Below are 18,598 nucleotides of genomic sequence, written 5' to 3'. Positions count from 1 at the left end.
GAACAAACATAGTTCCTTTATTATATTCAAATCAATTGCTCATATGTGCAGTATATCTGTAGCAAACAAATGTATTCAGATGCTGTAACAACTATAAGTTTAACTTTCTTACATGATAACCTATAAAAGCTAAATTATTTGTAGACCATTCCAGAATCATTATTCTTCTTCAGACTTCAAAAAGACAGATTTTTAACCTTTAACAACAGACATTTTATTACAAATATTACTTTTTACTTGGATAACAATAATTATTATAAAATCTTTATTATAGGATATTTTGCTAATCTTTTAGATAGTTAAAACCAACTTTGACCCTAAATATCTCAGAAACTGTTTATTTTCTGTTGGACACATTTTAGCTTGTTTTGCAGATCTTGATAAGCTGAGTTGAATGAGATATTAATATACAAGATGATCCATTTGAAATTTTTGATTTAAGTCACTTTGTTGAACACAGTAATGTCACTTTCTAAGCAGTTTCAGTGTGCGTTTGTTTTGTTTTTGTTGTATTAATCTTAATTATTTCTTAACTTCTTCTGTTTAACTTAAATATCCTTAATCCTATTAAATTTATAATGCAGAAACAACATATTTACATACAACAGGACATCCAAAATTTAATTGTTTGTAAATTCCTATGACTGCAAAATAGGCATTACAAATCTTTTTTTTACAGAAAAGTTATGGATTATGTTTTCTTAGAATTTGGAGCATTATGTTTTTCATAAATTACTAATTCTTAATTCTTACATAAAGATATAAAGAAAATCGAACTTGACAGTAAACTGTAACAATTGGTATTTCAATAATATTACATTAAAGTAATGATGGGCGTAAATTGACCAGTAAGGTAAAGTAAAATTCAGTGTGACAGGAAAATTTACCAATTTGACCAATAAATTTATGGGTTTTATTGGAATATGGGTTTAAAAGAAGACATACAGCGTACAACGCACAAAATGAAACCACCCTCTTGCTGGTTTGAATACATCTAATATATTTCATAGTGAGTATGTATATCAGAAAAAGTACTCACTCAGGTTCAACAAAAAAAGGTGTGTAGTATTGATTTATCCTTATCTGTACCTGAACATATAAACATACTGTTGAAAAACAATATTTTGTTTTGTATATTTCTATACTCCCACTCAAAACAAAAATTCTAGTCTAATTAACTATCTATAGTTAAACCAGCTTTATAATTTTTAATCTGAGGAAAAATACAATGATCCAACATTTGTTGCTAAGAATTGGGGAAACCTCAGAAAAACCCAATTAGATCATAATAATACAGTTTTAACAATTCAAATCAACTGTTTAACTTAATTAATAATATAATTTTTTTAACTTTAATAAACAAAACAAAAACTATAATCACAATGTGAACAAGCATAAATCAATCAGTTATATCAAAGTTTATCTTAAATTCATAATATTAAATTGAATTCATTTCTCAACTTTTGAAACTGTACTGCAGGAAGTGGCTTTGTAAATGGATCAGCTAGTTGTTTATCTGTAGAGATATATTTAAGCATTATTTCCTTTTGGGCTATTTTATCCCTAGAGAAATGATATTTTACATCAATATGTTTTGATCTCTTGTGATCTGTTGGATTATTTGCGATAGCAATGCATCCATTATTATCTTCAAAGATAATTATTGGATTTAAAATTTCCAACTTTATGCTGTTTAAAAGACTTTTCAACCAACAAGCTTCTTTAATTCCCTCATAAAGGGCCATATACTCAGCTTCAGTAGATGAAGTTGCTACTGAGTTTTGTCGCTTGGTATTCCAGCATATTGTATTTTGATCAAACAGTTTAAAGATATAGCCAGTGGTGCTTTTACGATCTAACTGATCATTTGCCCAATCAGCATCAACATATCCATATAAAATATTTTTAAAATCATTTCTTTTATATACTAGCTTTAAGTTTATTGATCCTTTAATATACCTTAATATTCGTTTAAGATTTTGCCACAGCTCTTTATTGTTTTTCGTTTGGTAACGACTTAAAATATTTACAGCCATACATAAATCTGGACGAGTACACAGCATTGCATACATCAAGCAACCTATAAGATTTTTACATGGTGCATCATAAAACTCATCTTTATTTAATGCTACATAATCTAACTTTGTTGGTAAAGGTGTATTTATTGGGTTACATTCAGTCATATTAAACTTACTTAAAACACCTTCAAGATAGTTAGTTTGATCTAAGGTAATTATGTTGTTTATTCTATTGACTCTTATCCCTAAAAACATTTTGATCTCTTCCAAGTCAGTCATTGAAAATTGCTTTTGTAAGTAATGTTTAAATTTGTTTAAAATATCAATTTTATAAGTCACAATTATGATATCGTCAACATAAAGCAATAGATAAATATTTTCAGAGATGTTTCCTTTATCTAAAATATATAAACATCTATCGACAGATGAACTTTCAAAACCAAGTTCTTTTATTAGAGTGTCAAAATGTTGGAACCAACAACGGGCTGCTTGCTTTAGTCCATAGAGCGCTTTATTTAATTTGCATACATGGTTTTCTTTTGCTTTAACACCTTCAGGTATCATCATATAAATTTCTTCATGGAGTTCGCCATTTAGAAAAGCGGTTTTTACGTCCATTTGGTGTATTAACAGGTTATACTGATTTGCAAAAGCCACAATTATTCTAAATGTTGTAATTCTAGCAACCGGTGCAAAAGTTTCAAAGTAGTCTAAATAATACTGTTGACTAAAACCTCTTGCTACCAGCCTTGCCTTATATCGTACAGAATTAGCATTTCGTTTTATTGCAAACACCCACTTACAACTGACAATATTTTTGTCATTTGGACGAGGTATTATTGTCCAAGTATTATTTTCAATTAGCGATTTATATTCATCATTTATCGCTTTCTCCCACTGATCTCTATCATCGCGGTTTTTTACTTCCGCATAGGATTGTGGTACATCGCCAATTACAGATTGAGCACTTATATAACAGTTGTTTAATATGCTGTCATTTTCATTATAAGAGACAATTGGTTTGCCTTTGAGTCGTGCACTTCTCCGTAAATTGGGTGTGTCCGGAAAAGAGTTCGTACTAATAGTTATGTCATCTGATTTTGAGACATCAAATTTATTAGCAACTTCTATTAAATCATTGCTTTCATCGACATTGATATGATTTTGTTTCTGTCTTTTGACAACTAAATCATTTAGATCAGAATCATTTTGTGAGGTAGGCCTTGAAGTTTTGAAATTTACTTCATCGACAATAATGTCACGAACTATAACAAAGTTGTTCGTTTCCACATTTAGTACCTTATAGCCACTAGGCGTATAGCCTACAAGAACACCTTTATATGACTTCTTGTCAAATTTATTCTTTCTGTTCTTGTCATGAACATAGACAGTAGACCCAAAAATTTTTAAATGGTCTAGCTTTGGCTTTTTATTGTGCCAAAGTTCAAAAGGAGTTTTATTTGAAGAAAGAGACTTAGTAGGTGTTAAATTCAGTAAATAAGCAGCAGTTAAAACTGCTTCACCCCATAACTCCTTACCTAATTCAGCTCCATGTATCATAGCACGGGCTTTCTCTGTTAAGGTTCGGTTCATGCGTTCAGCAACCGCATTTTGTTGAGGCGTATATGGTACGGTTAAGTGGTATTGAATGCCTTTTGTCCCACAAAATGATTTAAACTCGTTAGACAGATACTCTTTTCCATTGTCACAATATAAATATGCCAATTTTAAATTAAAGTGATTTTCACTCTTTGCCAAAAAATCTTGAAAGGTGTTAAAGACTTCACTTTTGGTTTGAAGTAAATAAACAACAGTATAATGCGTAAACTCGTCAATAAATGTTACAAAATAATTTTTTTCATCAATGGTTGATGGTGTTATAGGGCCACATACATCAGTATGAACAATAAATAAAGGTCTTGTTACATGACTTCTATCTCGTGTTTTTGAAAAAGGCAATCGAAATTGTTTACCATAAATGCATGCTTCACAAAGTTTATCTGATGGGTTAATATGTTTAATTGGTTCCATATTTAAGAATAAATTATTTCTTTTTATTTCAAGAAATTTTAATTTATCAATATGACCCATTCTTGCATGCCATAACTGGTAAGTTGCATCTAATTCATTTTTGTCGTTAATAACTTGGTTACAGCTTATGTTATTTATAATGAAATCGACAACTATTAGATTTTGTTTTGACTTACCAGTAAGTAAAATAGCGCCATCCTTTCTTACTGTTACTTGTCCATTTTCACTAAACAGAATACTCATCCCGGCTTCCTGAATTCGTCGAACAGATAGTAAGTTGTACGGAATATCAGGTACATACAAAACATTTTCCAGTGTGCCAGAAACTCCCAGATTGGTAATGACGTTAATTGATCCTCGTTTCAAAGCACTAATGCTCTCATTTTTCTTTGCAATTGAAATCTTGAGAGGTACCGGCAAATCTACAACAGTGGAGAAGTAGTCTAAACTATTGACTAAGTGATCCGTTGCGCCGGAATCTAATAGAAATGTAACTTCCCTTGAATTAGTTCTGTTATTGAATTCAGAAAATGTAGTTGCAGCTCCAAAAACAAAGCTGCCACTAGTTCCGGCCGATAGGGTATTTTGAGCCACCCTTTGAGGACATTCATCCGGTACTTGTAACGTTTTCTTGTAGTAATAGCAATTTTTCTTCTCGTGGTTTCTTCTGCCACAATGATCACATTTCATGGATTTTGAATGGCCATCATATCCTCTTCTCTGATACTGAGTTTTAAAGGCTCTTGAAAATTTCTGCTGATGGGTTGATTTAAACTTCTTCCATTTTCCTTTGCTACCACCAGGTTTTTGATTTCTTTTTGTAGAGTCTGTACTTGATAGAAGCACTTTTCCACTGGTATCCATTTGTTCGTTATTAAGTTTTACTTCATAATCCAGCAAGCGAATTTTAACGAAACCTAGGCTTAAGTTTTCGTCCGACATTGTTTGAATTGCGGTGACCACTGAGTCATACGATGCTGGTAGAGTTAACAAAAGTCTCGCTATCTTACTCATTTCATTTAGCGAAGCTCCAGCTGCTTGTAGCTCAACTATCATTTCATCAAACAACATGAAGTGATTTGCTAAAGGGGTATCTCCACGATACTTGAAAGTTAGTAGCTTCTTTTCCATTGCTAGTTGTGTTGCTAAACTTTTCCGGTCATAGATAGAGTCCAATTTTTGAACTATTGCTTTTGCTGTTTCACTTTCAGTCGCAAAACTAAGCATTTGATCACTTAAATGTTCGATAATAATGCCTTTAGCAATACGCTCCGATTTCTTCCATTTTTCGGTAAGCACATCAGGTTCTTCATCGTCGAGAACATTTAATGCATTTTCTTCTGCTAGGAGGGCACGCACTCGAAATTTCCATACAGCATACTTTTCACCATTAAATGGTTTAATATTTCGCTTTGTCAACTTTTCACTCTCCATTTCAACTTCACAACACTAACTCACTACACCAGCGCGACTGGGCCCATAACCTATTGGAATATGGGTTTAAAAGAAGACATACAGCGTACAACGCACAAAATGAAACCACCCTCTTGCTGGTTTGAATACATCTAATATATTTCATAGTGAGTATGTATATCAGAAAAAGTACTCACTCAGGTTCAACAAAAAAAGGTGTGTAGTATTGATTTATCCTTATCTGTACCTGAACATATAAACATACTGTTGAAAAACAATATTTTGTTTTGTATATTTCTATAGGTTTAATTGAAATTTGCTTCAAAAATTGCATTTTTCTGCCATGTCATTAATTTAAAAAGTCTTAAATCTGAATTACAATAATTGTGTACAGGATGGCCAAAAAATCTGAATCACTACACTTTTCTTTTTCATTCATCATACCCCCTGTATAGTACTGACTGACGGAGAGAGTTTCTGAGTTATTTAGCAAAAACTGGTTTGCTGCAACAAATTTTCAAATCAGTTGGAATTTGAGCACCCTGTAACTCGGTTATTTTTGGGAGTTGGAACTACTCAAATTAACTGTCTTAAGGTTCTCTTTCGAGTGGTGTAAAACAAAAAATTATATCTAAAAAATTGCGTACATGGTGACCAAAAACAGTCAATCACCATAATTTCATGCCACCCTGTATACTGAAAGAAAAATCGGTCCCGCAAACTTACGGTGCTGAGTTAAAGAGTTACTTAGGAACATTTTTGGTCTCTTACAAAAACTTTCACCGTTTTCGAGTTATTTAGCAAAAACTGGTTTGACGCAACAAATTTTCAATTCAGTTGAAATTGTGGTTTGAAATTTGAACACCCTGTAACTTAGTTATTTTTGGGAGTTCAGGGTGGTTCAACCACTTAAAAGAATCGTTTTGGGCCCCTCTTTCCAGTGGTGTTGAGCAAAAAATTCTATCTGAAAAATTGCGTACAGGGTGACCAAAAACAGTCAATCACCCTACTTTTCATGCACACTCTGTATAGTGGAAGCAAAACCGGTCCTGCAATATACGGTGCTGAGTTAAAGAGTTGATAAGGAACATTTTTGGTCTCATGCAATTTTTTTGCAAATTTCACCATTTTCGAGTTATTTAGCAAAAACTGGTTTGATGCAACCAATTTTTATATCAGTCGAAATTGTGGTTTGAAATTTTAACACCCTGTAACTCAGTTATTTTTGGGAGTTCAGGGTGGTTCAACCACATAAAAAATTTGAGCTCCTCTTTCCAGTGGTGTTTAGCATAAAAATCTATCTGAAAAATTGCGTACAGGGTGACCAAAAACAGTCAATCACCATACTTTTCATGCACTCTGTATACTGGAAGCAAAACCGGTCCTGCAAACTTACGGTGCTGAGTAAGCTGAGTTAAAGAGGTGATTAGAATCATTTTTTGTTTTGGTTTGATGCAACAAATTTTCAAATCAGTTGAAATTGTGGTCTGAAATTTGAACACAGTTTAAAGGACAGTCAGGGTCAGAATCGCCTATAAAACCCACTTGGAGCAAGAAAATGATTGTTTTAAGCACATTTTTGAAATCCTCATCAAATTTCCTATCCGATAACCCACTTGGAGCAAGAAAACGATTGTTTTAAGTACATTTTTGAACTCCTCATCAAATTTCTTATCTGATAACCTAAAAAAACTACAAAATCTGGTAAAGCCCCCAAGAAAAGCAGTGTGAAAACACATTATTTGTAATTTACCAGTAACGTACTGCTAATTTACCGGTCAAATTTGCCTGGTGAAGTAAAATATTTACTTTACGGGTAATTTACTCATCACTACATTAAAGTAAAATACAAATTGACTTTCAAACTTACCATCTATCAGATTTTTCCAAAAATACTCACTTCTAACCGGATTACAGTTCCATACATTTATCACACAAAATTACGAAATACAACACTGTACTTGTAAAATAATAAATACAAAACTAGGATATTCAAAGTGAAATTAAAAATCAAAACAATAACAAAAATTTAAAAAATGTCAACAAGAGTGAAGTTGGGTGCTTTAACTGTCAACATCAGCTGTTTCGTATATAGAACGTAGGACAAAAATAGGTTAGTTATTTGTTAGACCATTTTTACTACATTTTGATGAAAAAAAAGTTATTGTGTGTAATTTAAGTAGGATTGTTATAGAAAAACTTTCTTGTGTTATACCTGATTGTTTTAGTAGCAAAATGCAGTATAAATGGTATAAAAATGAATTGTCCTACGTAAACAAGTCAAGGGTTTTCTTGCAAACTAAAACACCCCTTATTCAATCAACATTAATAATTTTAATGATAAATAAGGAGCAACAACAAATATAAACTACTACATTTTGTGCTATTAAAAAATATTTGTATTTAACTTTTTTTTTTACCTATTTTGAGTATTTTTTATGAATTCTACATCACTATTAAAATATTCGGGTTCTGAACAATGATTCCAAAAATCTTTGGGCAACAACTGCAATTTGCTTTTAGGGAAAACATGTATGGAAGTGTCATTGAACACATCAAACAACCTAAATCCATTTACAATGGCAAATTCTAAAGCATATGGCAGTATACAATTTAAATAACATGCAGACTTTGTTATTGAATGTCTTGAATTGTTTTCTATAACCGCGTTAATGCTATTTCCTATTATAATGCATTTACTTAATAGATTAACGCCCCAATTTGACCATAACAAATTGTTCATCAACTGCTTAGGGCAATGTGGAAGATAAAATATTACAGAACCCTGACAGTTGAGAAGATTGTATTTTCCTTCAACATTAGTAGCCAAAATGTTAATTCCCAATTGACTTAATACCTGTAAATCATTACTATTAAATGAAGGATCACAAGCAACAGTTTCCACCTTAAATACACTTTTTATTAGAAGTAGCAAAGCTAACTGATACCGCGGAGCTGATAATTCTGAGACCCTTCCCAAACCAAAACATACAATTTTCACTATTTTAGGGTTGTCTAAACCAGCTAGACTTTCTTTCAGTAAAGCACTGACAGACTGAAAAAAGTCACTGGAAGAAAGTTCTTCCTTTGCTTCGTTAACTCTCCTTATTGCTCTCTCAAAGTCGCCAACACACCAATCTGTAACACTACAGTCAGGGTGTCCCGTGGACTGTCCCGCACTGCTTTTTTGCCGGCCCTTTCTTTTGTAGTGTACTGTTTTAAAATCACCATCCATTAGGAACTCATATCATCCAGCAAGTTCATTTCAATTCAAAGAAAACTAGCTGATAATCAACCTTCAAAATGTCCGTTTAGTTCAGTTTAGTTGGTAAATTGTTATTTCTATTTTAAATTACCTGGAAGTTGAACTTAAGTATTTACATAATTATTTAAATTTAAAACCAAAAAAACATAAATAAATTTGAAAGGAATGTTAGGTTAGTTGCATGAAATATGCAAATTCTTCTTTTCTTAAAATTCTTCTGATGGATTTTCTTGCCTGAAACTTTTTGACAAATGACAGATAACCTAACCTCTTCTGATCTCATTTGACTGTTGAATTTTAAAGTGGACTGTTAACTGTATCTTTTTGATTTTAAATTAAAATTAATGGGATTTTTAAACCAAAGAAATCATAACTAACTTATTGAATCTTCAGAAATCGAACTTGACTGAATAGAGTGTGTATTTTACAAGTGATACAGCATTGGAAGATGAGTACTAAAAAAACAGCTCCTCCTCCTGGATTTGGTAAGTTTTTCTGGGTTTTTAATGTTTTGTGAAAAGGCAAAAAATACCTAAATATTTATTTTCGTCAGCAGAGAAAAACTATTAATACTAAGCTAAGCTAGAAGGTGTTTGCATCTTTGTTCTGAGAGAAACTTAATTAAGTGTTCGTCCAATAACTAAAGTTTTAAAACAGTCTACAAAGACACTAGAAGATCAAATTATTATTGGTATTCTTCCCCCTCAACCAACCCTTAACGTGACAATATAAAACTGAAAATCAATATAAAACAGTTAACTTAGATTTTAGAAAATGTAAGTTGTATTTCTCAGATATATTTCTTCTCTGTGAATCTATCTGCCTAGACAATGTCCAGATATTCCCTCGGATATTCCCTAGTCTTAAAAAAGATCCGGTTTTGTTTAGACTATTATCAGTTACAGTGAACAACATTTTGAGCATTTATTGAAGAAACATTTTATTTTACAACAATTTTTTGTATTAGCTAATTTTTGTGAAATATTTTTATTTTTTCAACAAACCAGAATAAAAGATATTGTGTAAAAAAATGAAGCTTCTAACTTAAAAACTGAATTTGTGGTGAGTTTTCAAAGTTTTAGTTCAAACTTCCAAGATTAATGAAAATTGAATTGTGGTGAATTTTCAATGTATTTTCAAATTTGTGTAACTTGATACATTCTGTAAGAATAGCCATAAAGAAAATAGGATTTCTATTTGAAAAAATAGTTGACTTCATAACTCAAATTTGGGACACTCTGTAAAGTTTTCTTAAGTCAAAAAGGTGAAATTTAATGGTTATTTGCCTTACAAGGGTGGAAAGTGCAACTTTTGCTCCCACAAACAGTTGTGCATCTAATTTTTTCAACAACTTATGTTTATAATATAAATACTATGTCAATAATGTTTGATAATATTAGTACTTGGATTAAAGAGAAGGTTGTTGTTACCAAGGATATGTTTGTCAATCTGTTTTGTTTGTTTTCACAATGTCAGAGACCACAGATTTTCTGGTGGCACTTTTACTCCTTGGAAAAGGAAATACTTTATTCCCTAAGGAGTAAAAGTGACATTTTCATCCCTCAAACGAGGGAGAAAAGTTTTATTTTCTATAGGAGTTCTACAAAAATGTGTTTTTAAACTGAAAAATAACACACATTATAAAAACTTACTTAAGAAGTTCATGAGTTATTCCACAAAAAAAAAAAAAATAGAGAAATATTTCTTCTTAATGCCTTTCATTGCCTTTTCCTTCAGTCACTTTGAATAATTTATTAATAATATCTAACCCATCGCTAATGAATGATTCAATAATAATTCTGTAAATTTATTTCAGATTATGATGAAGTCTCTGGAAAATTTGTTCCATTGCCCTCATTTGATTGGAAATGTAAGTATTTTAAGTATTTGCTGTAGATTATGTTATTGTTATAGATGTCACAGAAGGAGGTTCCCAAACAAAAAACAAACAGTGAATTCTTACTGGTTACCCATACAACCAATTTTTTAATTATTGTTATTTTTAGTATGTCTCCATTCTTTAATTTTTTTTTTAAATTAAACATTTTGAAGGGAGGGAAAAGTTTGTTATGCTAAAAGCGAGGGGTGTGACACAATAATATTTGGGTCACTCACCAAATAATATTAATAATATGCAATAATCTTACTAATCTTGATAATACGACATAATCCAATAATATAGTACATAATGCAATAATACTAATAATAATCTGAATAATACGAATAATACCCCATAATATAAATAATGCAGCATAATCTTGATAATACCACATGATCCAATAATATAGTAAATAATCTGAATAATACGAATAATACGGCATAATATGAAAAATCATAAAGCGGTGGGAATTGTTGGTTATTAAGAATAAATATAAAGATTTTAAACCAACTAAACCAACTGAAGATTGAAAAGTGTAGAAATAATTATGCAGGTATGTTTTTTTGCTTGGTTATTATAAGGAGCTTTTTGCTCGGCTTGTGACAATAATAAACTGACAAATTTTTTTATTTTATTTATTTATTCCCTAAGTATTTTGCCAAAATGTATTTATCGTCTTTAAATTAATAATTTATGCAATTACATATTAAATTACTAGTGGGTGATTAAATAAGAAACAACATGGGCAGTATTGAGGAAATTGAAACTGATACATGTTCGAAACAAAAATTAAATAAAAAAATATGACCATAAAAACCTCGATCAAAACACATTCAAAATATCGAACTGATTGGTTCGCACATCTACGTGAAACCAGTAGTAAACTCGAATTTGTTATGACAGCTTTATTTACTGATACCATTTTTGTATAATATTGCATCATTAATATAATATGTAATAATCCAAGTAATAAAGAATAATCCTTAATAATACGCTAATCAAGCAATAATACGTATAATATCAGTATTATTTCGAATAATACAATAATACTGACATAATATCAATAATATTGAATAATCCATAATAATCCTCATATTACCATATAATATCAATATTATTTGGAATAATGCAATAATACTGGTATAATACCAATATTATCAATAATATCGCATACCATTGAATAATCTATGATAATCCTCATATTATATAATATGGGCCCAAATTTAAGAGAGTGTCACACCCCTCGCCTGTACATTTTCACAATGTTTGCACAAATTTATTTGTGGAGAGTATAATTAACTATAGTATACTGCATTTCAAATTCGAAGTAAATATCTAAGTGTAGTCGCTATGGAGGAAAACCAAAATAAAATTTACACCCCGACATTTTTTCTAATTTTTATAAGCATTTTGATGTTTCCCCTTCGGTAATTTAAAAAAATTGCAATGTTGCTAAACTTATTTTTAGTTGTAAGTGACTCCATTCATTTTCAACCTTTTTATCAACTTTTACCCCGCCTATAGGCCCTTCATACAGTTAGAATTATTCCTGGGTTTTTTCAGAACCTTTTGAAGGACCAGTCATACAAAAGGCTCACAATTACAGGGGTAATAGCATTATTTCTTATTCCCAGCACCTACTTAGTCAAAAACGAAATTAGGTTTATTACTGGTTAGGTAACCAAATATTAAGAAAGAAAAGAATTTCCTGGAGATTACCAAGCTTGTTTTTAACAGTTAAAGAAATCTGCACTAGGACTCCGTGTGATATAAGATATAAGTAGAGTAGAATTCTATTTATCGACTATATTCTAGGTGTCGGACATTCTATGCACAAAAGGCTAGAAAGCCAAAATGTGGCGAGAATTGGAAACCTTTAAATGGTGCCAAATTCACGCGATGTTGTGGCTTTCTAGCTCTTTGTGCATAGAATGTCCGACACCTAGAATATAGTCGATAAATAGAATTCTACTCTACTTATATCACACGGAGTCCCAGTACTGGTAAATGAAAGGCAGTTTATTGTATGTCGTAAAAAACTAAACGTCTGGGAATTCCCAACATGTTCAGACTATGTCGGAATAGATGTTTTTTCTATCACACAAGTTAGTTAAAACTCATACTTTTTTCAGCTTATCTTGATGGGAATCCTAAAAAGAAACCACCAACCCGTAGCAGTACCTCAAAGCAGACAAAAGGTATTTCTAATATAAGTTAATAAACATTCTTTCATTGAAGAATAAAATATTCCTGCTTAGGTGGCGCCTTGAATTCAACGTTACCAACGAAACCATGTCTTGTACCTGGAGTAGGTAAGATAATACCAGTTTTGTATTACACATAAAACAATTTACTCAACTAATGCTATGAATGATTTCTAAAACTCCAAAAAATTATATAGAAGATAATCTCCGCTCTTCAGCAGACGGCAGTAGACCGAATAATTATATAGTGTTGTTTCTGTTATTTCTGGCAGTTCAAACTTAACACCAGATTTCTCCCTGACTGTACCAAATTTTGTACTATTTTTTCAGGTTGTTAAATAGGAAATTTAATGAGGGTTCCAAAAATGTGTTTAAAACCGTCATTTTCTCACTCCAAGTGGGTTTTACAGGTGATTTTCTGCCTAACTGTCCTTTCAAACTACGTTTCTGGCAGTTTAAACTTAACACCGGATGTCTCCCTGACTGTACCAAATTTTTGGAGTATTTTTTCAGGTTATTAAATAGGAATTTTAATGAGGATTCCAAAAATGTGTTTAAAACAGTCATTTTCTTACTCCAAGTGCGTTTTACAGGCAATATTGTCCCTGACTGTATCAAATTTTGTACAATTTTTTTAGGTCATTGAATAGAAAATTTATTGAAGATTCCAAAACTCTTACTTACTCCTGGACTATTTTTTCAGTTATTAAATAGGAAATTTAATGAGGATTCCAAAAATGTGCTTAAAAGAGTCATTTTCTCACTCCAAGTGGGTTTCACAGGCAATTTTGTCCCTGACTATCCTTTCAAACTGTATTTCTGGCAGTTCAAACTTAACACTAGTTTTCTCTCTGACTGTACCAAATTTTGGACTATTTTTTCATTTATTAAATAGGAAATTTAATAAGGATTCCAAAAATGTGCTTAAAAGAGTCATTTTCTCACTCCAAGTGGGTTTTACAGGCAATATTGTCGCTGACTGTTCTTTCAAACTATATTTCTGGCAATTCAAACTTGACACCGGTTTTCTCCCTGACTGTACAACATTTTGTAGTGGTTTTTCAGGTTATTTTATAGGAAATATAATGAGGATTCCAAAAATGTGCTTAAAAGAGTCATTTTCTCACTCCAAGTGGGTTTTACAGGCAATTTTGTCCCTGACTATCCTTTCAAACTGTATTTCTGGCAGTTCAAACTTAACACTAGTTTTCTCTCTGACTGTACCAAATTTTGGACTATTTTTTCATTTATTAAATAGGAAATTTAATAAGGATTCCAAAAATGTGCTTAAAAGAGTCATTTTCTCACTCCAAGTGGGTTTTACAGGCAATATTATCGCTGACTGTTCTTTCAAACTATATTTCTGGCAATTCAAACTTGACACCGGTTTTCTCCCTGACTGTACAACATTTTGTAGTGGTTTTTCAGGTTATTTTATAGGAAATATAATGAGGATTCCAAAAATGGGCTTAAAAGAGTCATTTTCTCACTCCAAGTGGGTTTTACAGGCAATATTGTCGCTGACTGTTCTTTCAAACTATATTTCTGGCAATTCAAACTTGACACCGGTTTTCTCCCTGACTGTACAACATTTTGTAGTGGTTTTTCAGGTTATTTTATAGGAAATATAATGAGGATTCCAAAAATGGGCTTAAAAGAGTCATTTTCTCACTCCAAGTGGGTTTTACAGGCAATTTTGTCCCTGGCTGTCCTTTCAAACTGTCTTTCTGGAAGTTCAAACTTAACACCGGATGTCTCCCTGACTACCAAATTTTTGAACTATTTTTCAGGTTATTAAATAGGAAATTTAATAAGGATTCCAAAAATGTGCTTAGAACAGTCATTTTCTCACTCCAAGTGGGTTTTACAGGCAATTTTGTCCCTGACTGTCCTTTCAAACTGTATTTCTGGCAGTTCAAACTTAACACCGGATTTCTCCCTGACTGTACCAAATTTTGTACTATTTTTTCAGGTTGTTAAATAGGAAATTTAATGAGAATTCCAAAAATGTGCTTAAAACAGTCATTTTCTTACTCCAAGTGGGTTTTACAGGCAATTTTGTCCTTGACTGTCCTTTCAAACTATATTTCTGGCAATTCAAACTTGACACCGGTTTTCTCCCTGACTGTACAAAATTTTGTACCATTTTTTTTAGGTTATTAAATAGGAAATTTAATGAGAATTCCAAAAATGTGCTTAAAACAGTCATTTTCTCACTCCAAGTGGGTTTTACAGGCAATTTTGTCCCTGACTGTCCTTTCAAACTGTATTTCTGGCAGTTCAAACTTAACACCGGATTTCTCCCTGACTATACCAAATTTTGTACTATTTTTTCAGGTTGTTAAATAGGAAATTTAATGAGGATTCCAAAAATGTGCTTAAAACAGTCATTTTCTTACTCCAAGTGCGTTTTACAGGCAATATTGTCTCTGACTGTCCTTTCAAACTATATTTCTGGCAATTCAAACTTGACACCGGTTTTCTTCCTGACTGTACAAAATTTTGTACTATTTTTTCAGGTTATTAAATAGGAAATTTAACGAGGATTCCGAAAATGTGCTTAAAACATTCATTTTCTTACTCCATGTGGGTTTTACAGGCAATTTTGTCCCTGACTGTCTTTTCAAACTGTATTTCTGGCAGTTCAAACTTAACACCAGATATCTCCTTGACTGTACCAAATTTTACCAACCAAATTTTACCATTTTTTTTTAGGTCATTTAATAGGAAATTTAATGGGGATTCCAAAAATGTGCTTAAAACAGTCATTTGCTTACTCCAAGTGGGTTTTACCGGCTATTTTATCGTTGACTGTCCTTGAAACTGTCAACTGTGTGTTTTCTGTCACTAATGTCAAAACTGTGAAAACTTGACTGGAATTTGGAAGATTTTAGCGTAGTTTAATACCAATTGTAACGCTTTTTAAGTGATTGCTTTAGTTTAATAGCTCTATGAATCCAAATTTTGCCAGTTGACACGTTCGCAACAGGTTAAATTTGAAACATGCATATGTATGTCAGAACTGTTATATTCCTATTGTTATTACCTATAAACAAACATTAAATGAGATTTGTCCTGATTGTACTGCCTTTAAACATTGTTTTATAGTTTGAGAACTCCATGGAGTTGTATTTGACAGTTACCGCCATTGTGACAGATCGAAATATATATGACAATAAACCTACACGTCACAACTGCCAAAAAACAACTTATGAAACTATAAAATCGTTTATACTGAACGTATTGCTTTTAAGCAAGTTTGGTAGTTTTATAGCTTCATGGTTGGTTTTGAGAGATTCTAAGCTTGTGACAGATGATCGAAATATGGTCAGCGTTCATTTTCTTGCTCCATGGAGCGAGCAGAGCAAATGTGACGTAATTTGAAAGTTGGTCAAAATGATATGATGACATTATAATGTGTACGTTCACCCGACGTCAGCGGCTTAGAAGCTAAGTAAGCAGTCATAACAAACTAAATAGGACCGCTTACTTAACCTCTAAGCCGCTGACGTCGGGTAAACGTGCCCAATGTAACGACTGCTTTGGAACGGTGATTACCATTGTATTCCCATTAATTATAATTATTATTTACAATTGCAGACATTGATCCACAAACTGGAAAGTATGTTTTTACGTCGTATGAAATGAAAGGTGAGTTTTTCATGGATAATGTACTTGATATAATTCTACCAGTTGCTGTATTTGTCAGCCGAAGTAGTTTATTACGTATAGCGGACAGAAAGAAGATCATTACGGTCGTGGTAGCTAAAAATGCAAATACTCTTATGACGTTGCAAACTGAAACTAAACTGCGTTACGGAGTTGAAGAAGACATAAATTTGTGTTAATCTGAATTAACAATTATTGATTTCTTCAACCCCGCAAACAGCACTAAAACTTTTACTTAAATGTTTTTTAGATTTTCTAAAATTTGTCGGTGCTCCTCCTCAAAACCCACCACCAACATTCGGCTCTTCCAAACAAGGTATTGCGTTCATTTACATTCTGTTTAACTACACTAAAATGTTCCATTTATCTTGATTAGCCTACGTAACATACGAAAATGAGCCAAGGCAGCCGTCTAAGTATCGTAAATCTACCAAAGGGGTTCGAAAAGAACTTTTTAAATCTGTGGATAGTGAACCCAAGAGGAAAGAACGAAAATCAATCACAAATTCAAATGCTCGTCGCGGTTTACTAGGAGGTTCGTCCAATCAGGTTTGTTTAATTTTTGAAATGCTTATTATAGAGTTAACTTATATAAACTTTCAGAAAATGCGTACAAAAGTCAATATTATGTCGACCATAAGTGAACAACATACAAAATCTAACATTCCTGTTTCGGGCCAAATAATAAGCCAGGATCAATCACCGCAACCGCAATTATTAGTTGATGATGAAGGCATTAAAACTCCAGATTCAGTGTCATCTGAAAAGAGTTTTTTACGCATGGAACGATTGTGCAAAACTCCAAAGGTACTTTCTTATTTAGCATTTTTATTATCTTAACAACAAAAAATGTTTACAACTGAGTAGAATACAGGGTGTTTCTAAATAAGTGTCCTAACAGAAAACTGTAGATTCCGCTCTTTAGTTTTCGAGATACAGGGTGTCAAACGTTAAATTTCTTTTCAGTTTTTTACTAATATATTAGGAACCGTTTGAACTACAGGCTTTTGTACAGGGTGGCTTAATTTGCTTATTCTTATAAACTCCACACTTACTAAAAATTTTAGTGTCAGTTTACACTATACGTTTAAACCTTCTGACATGTTTTAGAAACTTCAAGGATTTCCTGAAAGCTTCTAAGAGCTTTCTAATGTGTCTAGAACGCTCTACAAAGTTGTAAACACTTCCAGATCATTATGGAAGCTTCCAAAGCGTGTAGAATGTTCTAAAAGCTTCTACGAATGTTCTGGACGCTTTCAAAATCTTCTGAGATCTTTTAGAAACTTCCCAATCCTTTTTTAATGCTTTATTAGCTTCCAAGAGGTTCTACAACTTTCTTTTTTGTTTTTACGTTTTTTTGTTTCTACTTCCACAGCATTCTAAAATCTGAATCCAAATGCCTAATGCTTCTACGACGTTCTCAAATTTCCCAAAAGCTTCTGAAATGTTTTAGAAGCTTCTACGACGTTTTAGACAGTTTCAAACGCCTCTAGAAGTTTCTAAAACGTTTTAAAAGCTTTAAAGAGCTTCTACGACGTTTTATTAACTTTTAAAAGTCTCTAAAAACTTCTAAAATCTTCCAAAAGCTTCTACGACGTCCTCAAAGTTTCCAAAAGCTTCTGAAATGTTTTAGAAACTTTCAAATATTTTTCTAAAGCTTCTAAAAGCTTCAAAATGTCAATAAAAGCTTTCATAACCTTTCACGACGTTCTAGAAACCGATAAAAGCTTCCAAAAGCCTCTAGAATGTTTTTACGACGTTCTAGAAATTTTGAACAGCTTCTAAGAGCTTCTACAATATTTTATAAGGTCCTAGGAGCTTTAACGATGTTCTAACAAATTCCAAAAGCCTCTGGAATGATCTATACACTTCTACGACGATCTAGACGCTTTCAAACTCCTCTATTATGTTTTAAAAGTTGTCAAGAGCTTCTACGACGTTCTAACAATTTTCAAACGACGTTTTATTAACTTCTCTCTCTATAAACTTCTGAAATGCTCTTAAAGCTTTAAAATGCTTCTACGAAGTCCTAGAAGTTTCCAAAAGCTTCTGAAATGTTTTAGAAACTTCTCCAAATGCTTCTACGACGTTTTAGACACTTTCAAACGCCTCTAGAATG

General features: G+C 32.1%; 2 protein-coding genes across 4 annotated transcripts in view; both read right to left on the bottom strand.

Annotated features, from left to right (window-relative positions):
- Positions 1-7,494, bottom strand: part of LOC145725026 (immunomodulatory peroxidase-like) — a 52,240-nt gene extending 44,746 nt beyond the window's left edge. Inside the window, exon 1 of one of the 2 annotated variants that reach the window (XM_081973546.1) lies at positions 7,363-7,494. The gene's annotated coding sequence lies outside the window, so the exon portion shown is untranslated. Of the gene's footprint in view, positions 1-7,332 lie in introns of both variants that reach the window. The other variant, XM_081973545.1, reaches the window with a different exon arrangement.
- LOC145725031 (SRR1-like protein) overlaps positions 1-8,947 on the bottom strand; it is a 253,363-nt gene extending 244,416 nt beyond the window's left edge. The window contains exons 1-2 of one of the 2 annotated variants that reach the window (XM_081973557.1): positions 8,819-8,947; positions 7,871-8,758 (exon numbers count right to left, since the gene is read on the bottom strand). In XM_081973557.1, coding sequence (XP_081829683.1) covers positions 7,879-8,697 — 819 coding nt within the window. In that variant the 5' untranslated portion in view covers positions 8,698-8,758; positions 8,819-8,947 and the 3' untranslated portion in view covers positions 7,871-7,878. Of the gene's footprint in view, positions 1-7,773; positions 8,759-8,818 lie in introns of those variants that run through there. The other variant, XM_081973556.1, reaches the window with a different exon arrangement.
- Positions 8,948-18,598: the final 9,651 nt, after the last annotated feature.

This window comes from Ips typographus, linkage group LG2 (genome assembly GCF_016097725.1).
Source record: "Ips typographus isolate SLU linkage group LG2, UJ_Ityp_2.0, whole genome shotgun sequence".
Lineage (NCBI taxonomy): Eukaryota > Metazoa > Arthropoda > Insecta > Coleoptera > Curculionidae > Ips > Ips typographus.
The sequence above is the reverse complement of the archived record's forward strand: the minus strand, read 5'-3'. Positions and strand labels throughout refer to the sequence as shown.